Genomic DNA, 9,239 nt, shown 5'->3' on the forward strand with positions numbered 1-9,239 from the left:
CAAGAAAAGTGGTGGAAGGGGGAAGGGTGGGCTCTGCCTTTTGGGGTGTTCACAGATTCCTCCCAGATGCCACCCCACTTTCCCAGCCACCCTGAAGGGGGAGGATGCCCCCAAGGGGTGTGTGTGATCCCTGCCCCTGTTCCCCTTTCAGTTCTAGCCTCTGAAGGGTTAAATGTCAGCTCCAGGGCAGAGGGACCATTTCAGGAAATGGAATTTGATTCTGGTTTGGTGGCCTCCCTCCCCTCCAGTGTACTATATTTTCCTGCAGATACATTTCAGGTGTCAACATGGTGACTCACCCACCCTCAGGGCGGAAGGCTCCCCCCCCTTGCCCCAGTGAAATTCAGGTTTAGGAGGGGTAGCCTGGTCCCTCCTTCCACCCCCAAGTCTGACAGCTCCCGTTCCGGAAATGGCTGTCAGGACCTGCCAAGGGCTTAGCAGGTTGGAATGCTAGTGGACATGGCCACATCTGGATCTCATCCCCCCGCCTCCATCAGAGGGGATTGGAGAGATGCGGGAAGGAGCCCTGCACAGTCAGCGCCGCCATCTTCAGTCGGGCCTGTCCCTTACCACCCTCTCAGCCTGTCCGCACTGCTCTCTAACCTCTGTAAAGGCCTGATTCACCAGCATCCCCACCACACACACACACCTTCAGCCCCTGGGTCAGGGTGGGTCTGAGCTGAGCTGTGTCTTCAGCCTCTGAGCTCAGGCTGTCCCCCAACTTGTCCAGTCCCCTGGCAGGGCAAGAGAAGACCCTCCCCAGTCCAATGCCCTGTGTGGGGCTGCCAAAAGACAGGGCTGTGTCTTCTCCACTTCCCACCCCACTCCCTCCACCCCCTCCCAGAACCGAAATCGGGGAGGGGTGTGATGGGTGGGCAGATGGCAGCCCCACCCACACTGCCAGCCAGATTATTTCCAGATTCACATTTGGGGGCCTTACCCCTCAGAAGGTGTTGAAAATGGGGGCTTTTGAAGCATCTTCATTTTGAGCCAAGGAGGCCCAGAAGACCGGTGGGCAGCTTCAACTCTAACTTGGGTGGGCAAACTGGGGGCTGAGTGTGGCAGAGCTGGGAGCAAGGTGCCCTCCCCTTTACCCCATTGGCATGTCCTCTCCGCATTCCCTCCCTGCCCCAGGCGTGGGAAGTGAGGATGGATGGAGCAAGGCAACTTTGCCCAGACAAGTACCCCCAGGCCGTCCAGAGCCCACAGCCCCAGCCCTGCCCCCGGCTGGGTGCAGAACGGAAAATCCCACCCACTGGTGCCAGGAGGTGCGGGGTCACTTTCCAGGGAGGCTGGCAATGCCCAGCTGGCATGAGATGGCCTCGGTGGGTGGCAAGGCACAGTCTCCTCCCCCCCGAGGCAGTGGGCAGCACCTGCCTTGTGGGCCCTCTCTCCACCAGCAGTCTGCTTCCGGCTCAAAGAGTGTTCAGGCTACCTGACGTGTCTTCTCTGGGTGGCAGGATCAGGCTGTGTGGGGGCCAGGCAGGGCAGGAAACAGAGGCTGGCCGCTGTCTAAGGACTGGCTGGAGGGAAGCAAGCCAGCTGCCCACACCCCCATTTGGCCCAAGCCTAAAGCCTAGGACATCAGAGACAGGAAGTGGGGGCTAGAGGTCAGCTCTTGGGAGAGCGGTGTGGGGGAAGCTCCTCTGGCCGGACCTGAGTGCCCTCATCCTTTCTTAGGACAGGGGTGACTGCGGTCATCTGGGACGGCCTGGGGCCAAAGAGGCATTTCCCACAGTGATTCCAGCTTGAGGCTTCCCTGAGACTCAGTCTTCTTTGTGTGTTTGCCCCCAGACCGGACTTTTGGGTACCCAGGGGAGGCAGAATGGAATTCTAGACCACAGCCCAAGATGGAAGGGAGATCAGAGACCATCTCTCGTAATATGGTCATTCTCCAGAAGGGAAAATTGAGGTCCTGAGAGAAGAAGGGACTATTCCAGAGTCACACAGCAAGTCAGCCACAGACTGAAGCAGGTCCAGGTGTCCTGACTACCAGCCCTAGCCCTTCACTGTCATGACATCATGCACACCATCCCAGCCCCCACCCTGTGCCTGACAGCTGGAAGCATGAGCACCAGAGCCAGGGGAGGGGGTCAGAACATCAGGGGAGTGGCCTGGGGGGGACTGGGCCCTCACTCCTGTGGTCCTTTCTCCCAGAGATCCCTGGCCGCTGGATTACAAGGTCAACGCCCCCGGAGGGCTCAGACAGCACAGCCCCCAGCACCCAGGAGCCCGAGGTGCCTCCAGAACAAGACTTCGTATCCAGCACGGTGGCAGATGTGGTGACTACAGTGATGGGCAGCTCCCAGCCTGTGGTGACGCGAGGCACCACCGACAACCTCATCCCCGTCTACTGCTCCATCCTGGCCGCTGTTGTTGTGGGCCTCGTGGCCTACATCGCCTTCAAGAGGTGAGAGGGGGCTCGGTGGGGACAGAGAGTGAGACATTGCCCTCCAAGAGGGCTTTGCTCTGACCTTGACATGAAGACGCACACACCCTTTAAACTCAATCCCAAAACAAGTCAACCTCGCTCAACGTTAGCTGCCCCACTCCAGGGCATGGTGGGTTTGCAGGAGGTGAGGGAAGAGGGTCGTCCCTGTCCTGGCCTGGCTCCAGCCCCTCCCACTCCCATGCTGCTCCCCTCCCTGACTCCCCCTACCTCCAATTGCTGCGTCCTCATCCCCCAGACCCCATTCTCCCCCACAGTTACCTGTGTGTGCATGCGTCCCTTCCCCTTCCCATGTCACACTTGGCATCCTGTGGCACCCACACCAAGAATCCAGGATGTGCCAGACCTCCCCAAAAGCATTTTAAAGTTTTAAATGCATTCTTCATTCTTTTTTTAAAAAATCATCAAAGTAACACATTCTTGTTTAGGAAAATGCAAACAAGACCAATATCTTTTAAAGCAAAAAGTAAAAATCCCCTTTTATCTCCTCAAATCCTACTCCTCTCTTTATTGAAATCTGGTTGGACTAGATCCTTCCCAACTATTTTCTGTGCATTTTTTATAAACATATGTATGTAAAACTTATTATAACTATATGTAAACATGCAGGTTTTTTAAAAAGCATCAATGGGATCGCATTACACATATTCTACAACCGTTTTTCACTTCCTCTCCCCCAGGAGAGCTTTCCTCAGGACATACAGACTATCGAATCATTTGTAACCACTCATTCAATAATATGGATGGATCATAATTTACTTAGCCTGTCTCTACTGATGGACATTCTGTTTGTTTTCGCTTTTTTGTTATTGCTTATAATTGCAGAGGAAATCGTTGTATATAGTGCTGCCCACATGTGGGAGTACTTTAGAAGGGTAGATTGGAAAAACTGGAATTCCTGGGAAGTCATTTATTTATGCACATTCATTCCAGGAACATTTATTGAGCACATGCGGGGTGCTGCTCTCTGCTCACGGGGCTTTCAGTGTAGGCCGGGGCAGATATGTAAAGAAATAAGAGCCTTAGGCACTGTGGCAGGGTTGTAGGTGAGCACCTCCCATGCTCTGGTCCCCGCACTGACGCCTCAGCTGCATCGGCCGGAATGGAACGGCCCCTCATCCCGGGACCCGGCCTGTCCTCTGACTCCAGGTGGAACAGCTGCAAGCGGGACAAGCAAGGAGCCAACAGCCGGCCGGTGAACCAGACGCCCCCACCCGAGGGAGAAAAACTGCACAGCGACAGCGGCATCTCTGTGGACAGCCAGAGCCTGCATGACCAGCAGCCCCACACACAGACGGCCTCAGGCCAGGGTGAGCAGCAGGGCAGGCAGGGAGAACAGGAGTGATTAAGGTTAGACTGTAGGAAGGACTATCACAGGGGTTCACCTCTGTCGAAGGAGGGGAGAGGTTGGGTGCGGGGAATGGGGAGGGAAGGTCTTTTCCAGTGGAATGACTTGGGAAAGTTGGAGCCTCCAGACTCATCAAGCTAATTGTCCCCCCTGGGGGCTAATTACTGCCCAGAGTAGCTGCAATTAGCCTCCTGCCCTGGACTTGTGGGGAACAAGAAGTTAAGTGTGTACCCTGATTAGCGGCCCCTAGCCCGGCTGCAGGACACTTGCAGCTGTCTGGATCTGCGAAGTCCTGTCTCTTCCTGCGCCTTGGTTACTGGCTGGGGGGCAGCGGGAGGGGTTAGGTGGTGAGGGTAGTACTGGAGCTGTGAGTGAGGATGGGACCACGAGTCAGCATCCCCCAGGCCCGTCCACATCCATGTGCCCCATCCAGGACCTCATCTTGGTCACCTCTCTGCCTCTAGGCCCCAGGTGGGGAGGAGAAATGCCTTGGCCCTTCTGGGTCTTACCCCAGGCCCCACGCACACTGAGGGGAAAAAGGTCCAGAGGGTGGGACCTGACTCCCCTTCTGGGTCCTCGGCAGCCCTCAAGGGTGACGGAGGCCTCTACAGCAGCCTGCCCCCAGCCAAGCGGGAGGAGGTGGAGAAGCTGCTCAATGGCTCTGCGGGGGACACCTGGCGGAACCTGGCGGGTGAGCTGGGCTACCAGCCCGAGCACATAGACTCCTTCACCCACGAGGCCTGCCCCGTCCGTGCCCTGCTTGCCAACTGGGCTGCCCAGGACAGCGCAACGCTCGATGCCCTCCTGGCTGCCCTGTGCCGCATCCAGCGAGCCGACATTGTTGAGAGCTTGTGCAGCGAGTCCACGGCCACGTCCCCAGTGTGAGCCAACCTGGGGAGCCCCTGCCCTACCCCCACATTCCGATGACTGATGCTCCAGCCAACCCCCACGGGGCCTGTCCCTCCCCCTGGCGTGGGCCAGCCTGTCACAGCTGAGCTCCTCTGGGTAGGGCCTCAGAGTCCAGGCCCCCAAACCACAGCCCTGTCACTGCACCTCGTGTGGCCCCTTTGCTTCTGATCATACTCCCTCTCCTTCGAGGGAAGTGTCCTCTCTGCCTCCACACCCTGCCCCTGCCCCGTCATTATCTCAGGCCTCTGCTCCCTTCTCCCACACTGCTGGTGGGTCAGCCCCTCCCACCTTAGCAGGTGTCATATCTGGGGGGCTGATACCAGGGATGGTATTGGGGCCAGTGACAAGGCCCCAGGGACTCAGAGGGAGGTACTGAGGAACCAGAGCCATGGACTCTACACTGTGAACTTGGGGGACGAGGGAGCATCATAGTGCCCTAAAACCTCCCTCAGTCCCCCTCGCCCCTTCCCTCTCAGAGCCAGAAGGAGGTTTTGAAACCCAGTCCACCCCCCCCCACCACCACTTTAGGTACAGAACAGTGAGGCTCAGAGAGAGGCAGTGATTTGCCCAAAGCCACCCAGCTATGGAGAGGCCTAATGTAGGCTGGCATCTCTCTAAATGAGGGGTCTCAGGTTTGCTTAAGGGCTGGGGAGGGAGACCAGGTGACCTCCTGGGAAATGTCTTGAGGCCAAGTCCACTGCATCCCCCACCATCTCCAGCCCCTGTCCAACGCCTGTGGAGATGGGATACGTGTCCAAGTCCTGGTCCATTGATCCACCATGAAGTCAGGTTCGGGTTTTGTGGAAAAGGGTACTGCTCCCCTCTGCCTGTCTCCCTCAGGCATGTCCGTGTGGCATCTGTTGTGTGGCCCCAGACTGTTGGTGCCTCCGCCCCAGCACAGACCTGGAGCTAACACTAGCCCCTAGAATCAGCCCTAGGGGTCAGGGCCTAAGGACCCCCCACCCTGCAACACACACACACACACGCGCACGCACACACACACACACAGGATGAGATATCTTGCTTTTTTTCACGAGTTCCTTCTCTTGGACTGAGACTGGATCCTGCCCGGAGCAGCTGCCAGAGAAGCATCGGAGGGAAATGAGCTCTGCTGGGGCTGTCTTCCCTCGCCCCCGGGTTTGGCCGGCCAAGGACCGCTGAGGCTTGAGCTGGCGCCTGTCTTCCAAGGGCCTGCACGTGGAGGAATGCTCCCGCCATCCTCCCCTCCCTGCAAACACTGGTTTGGCTGGGCCCAGAAGGTTCCAATGAAGAAAAGTGGGCCAGTGTGGGAATACAGCAAGAAGGAACTGAGTTAGACTGTGGCCTGAAGGAGGTGTCTCCCAAGTTTAGGGGCCCATGCGATAAACTTTTTTCCTTAGCTTGGCCAGAAAGGGGCCATGAAGTCTCAGTGGCGTCTCCACCGTCTCCCTGGCCTGTTTGTTTTGCTTGATGTTGGAATGAGTGTGGCGCCCCCTATTTAGCATGAATGAGCCCCAGGCAGGGAGTGCGCTGACAGCCACCCCTCCCCACCCAGGGTTCTCCCAACCCTGTATAAGGGACTAGGAGCATTGTATGTAGATGACATTTCTCTGACCTCAATCTGTGATGAGAGGAGGAAACTCACCTGCTGGCCCCTCACCTGTGGCACCTGGGGAGTGGGACAGAGTCAAGTGTATTTATTTTCCTCCCCAGCAGGTGGGGAGGGGGTTGGGGTGTTGCAAGTATGTTTCAGCATGTGTTTGGTTCTGGGGCCCTTCCGCCTCGCTTTGGGCTGAGATGGAACCCTTTTGGCCCCCCAGCTGGGGGCTGCGGGCTCCAGACCCCCATAACCCTGTCACCCCCCTCCTTGCATCCTGTGTAATCATTTCTTGGGCCTCCTGAAACCTACACATAAAACATAAGTGATGAACATTAAACAGCAAAGAAAGAAAAATAGTGCACAGAGGTTTTCTGGAAATACACGTGGTTTGAATTGGTTGGGATCATGTATGCAGCAGGGACCCAGGTATAATTTCCAACTCAGTGAGTTCTTATCCTATTTCCCCACCACCACCAAATGGGGAACTTTTAAAGAAATCTAGAAAGTTCACATGTGTAGCCATGGAGTTAATTTAAGTGGAGTGGGGAAGGAGTGGGGCCTTTTGCCCCAGATCTTAGGGAAAGTGAAAATGGCCATGCAGGAAGCTGGCCAGCTGTGAACTTGACCAGATGTCAAGAATGAAACTGACCACAGGGGAGCCAGAGGCTTGCTAGGAGGGCCAGGTCATAACCCCACAGCTCCCAGCCACCCACATGGCCTGGGAGACACACATACACACACGCACACACACACAGGATCTGGCTCCAGATGGCCTGGAGGGAGGCAGGCAGGCCCCTCCCTCACAGCCCTCTTGGGCAGGTCCTAACCCAGGCTCCTGCCAGCCTGGCTTTGAGCCATGCCCAGCCCAGGCGTGGGAGCTCCTGGGGTGCCTGTGTTCTTGGCCCCAGGCCTGTGCCCCTCTCTGAGGCTGGCTAGGCAGGTAGGCAAAGCTGTGCAGCCCCTACCTGTTGCTTGGCCAGGTCTTCTGTAGGGACTGGCCAGGGGAGGCTGGGGGAGGTTTGCTTTTTCCAGTAAGAACAGCAAACAGACCTTCCTGACTTCTGGATCCGGGGTAAAGGGCCAGCCAGGCCCAGGCAAGAGTTAGACATGGGGGGTGGGGAGGGGTCTGCGTTTTCCATCCGCCCCCTGCCGCCCCCAGCCTGTGAGGGTTGTGAGGAAGACTGTGGGTGTGGGGGAGGTATTCACAGTTAGAGAAATGATCCTGGTACTCAGGAACCCCCCGGTGTGGTGGGGAAGACAGTCTCTGTCTTGAGGGAGACTCCTGTTTGATGGAGGAGACAGGGCCAGACTTGAGACTTCTAATCTGATGAGGGAGGCTCAGCTCGTGTCCGAAGGGAGCCCCCATTCTGATGGGGGAAATACAATCTTTGCCCAAAGGGTGGCTCTCTACTCTTTGCCAGCCTCTTGTCTGGTGGGAGTGAGCCAGGTGCTGTCCTGTGGAAATAAGGGAGACACAAATCCCCGCCCTCAGCCCGCTGACATTCTGGAGGGAGATACAGCAGATGGGCCTATACGGTGTGCATTGTCATAACAGGGCTGAGTGGGGCTGCCAGCCCAGACCCCCCATAGCAGGGCTCAGGGAAGGTTTGTCAGAGAAGGGGCGCAGAAGCCGAGCACTGAAGGATGGGTGCAGTTAACAAGCCGGGGGTGGAGAGTTTCTGGCAGAGGAATCAGCAGAGCAAAGGCCTCGCAGGGAGAGAGAACAGAGTATGCAGGGCCTGGGGCAGCTTCTGTGCTCAGAGCCCAGAGAGGGAGCGGGAGGGAGGTCAGTAGGGCTTACGGAGAGACAGGCTAAGGGGTCTGGACTATATTCTGAGAACACTAGGGAGCCATTGAGGCTTTAAAGCAGGGGGTTTGCCACAGACAGATTTGCATTTTAGAAAATACTAGCTCTGGTGGCAGAATGGAGGGTGGGGGTGGGGCGGGAGCGTGTGGAAGGTGGAAGTCAGTGGTGGCTTGAAGTAAAGGAGGGAGCATGGGGTGTTGGGAAGAGGGGCTTCTAAAAAGCTCTCTAGAGCAAGGGGAAGGTGAGGGGGTAGGGAAGTGACTGACACTGGCCTAGGGCTCCTGGGGGCAGGGCAGCAGAGAGCCTTAAAGACATTGTACCAGAGATTCCCTCTGCACCGCTCCCCTCACCACGTGTGGGGAAACCCTCTGCCCTCCTCCAGAGGCTCCCTCTCTAATTCCCCCTCAAGCGCTAGAATGCTTCATGCACTTCCCATCCTTGATGTGGCCCTGGAGGGCTGCGCGAGGCCCCTGCCAGCTCCCCAGACTCACCTCCTTGCTCTCTGTGCTCCCCCAAACCAGCCTTCTTATAACTCTCCAAGCTCTGCTGTTCTCTCTAGCCACAGGGCCTTTGCACACTCTTTCTCTCCTTTCCCAAGTTACCGCAGTCCAGTGCTTCCTCAGGGAAGCCCTCGGTGTACTCAGGGCCTGAATCGGGTTTCAGAGAACAAATGTTCCACTCCCTTTCTTTAGACCACTTAATCTCTCTTTGTAATTAGGCACCCATTTAGTGATTATTCGATTACTGTAAACTCCAGGAAACCAGAGACAGGGTCTGGTTTTACTCACCTTCTAATCCTTAGCACCTCGCCTGGCTTATAGCTGGCACCCAATAAAATTATGCTGAATAAATAAATGAGTATGCTCTGAAGCAGTTCTGTCCAACAGAAATATGTGACATATATGTAATTTTTCATTTTTTAGTAGCCACATTTCACAAGTAAAAAAAGCAGGTAAACTTACTAATATATTTTATTTAGCCCAATATATCCAAAATATTATTTCAACACATAATCAAGATTTCAAATTATTAATGGAATATTTTACAGTTTTCATCCTACTAAGTTTTCAAAATCCAGTATGTATTTTATTCTTACAGCACATCTCAGTGTGGACCAGCCACACTTCAAGTGCTCAGTAGCCACGTG

At 55.9% G+C, this 9,239-nt stretch overlaps 1 protein-coding gene across 1 annotated transcript; it reads left to right on the forward strand.

Moving 5' to 3' along the window:
* Positions 1 to 2,157: 2,157 nt before the first annotated feature.
* LOC103581771 (tumor necrosis factor receptor superfamily member 16-like) lies at positions 2,158 to 5,173 on the forward strand (the record flags this gene model as incomplete). The annotated part of the gene is made up of 3 exons (XM_008563524.1): positions 2,158 to 2,410; positions 3,599 to 3,759; positions 4,381 to 5,173. Coding segments are annotated over 3 exons (716 nt in total), but the record flags the coding sequence as incomplete, so codon positions are not given.
* Between the last annotated feature and the right edge of the window lie 4,066 nt (positions 5,174 to 9,239).

Source organism: Galeopterus variegatus, unplaced genomic scaffold (genome assembly GCF_000696425.1).
Source record: "Galeopterus variegatus unplaced genomic scaffold, G_variegatus-3.0.2 Scaffold13893, whole genome shotgun sequence".
Classification (NCBI taxonomy): Eukaryota; Metazoa; Chordata; class Mammalia; order Dermoptera; family Cynocephalidae; genus Galeopterus; species Galeopterus variegatus.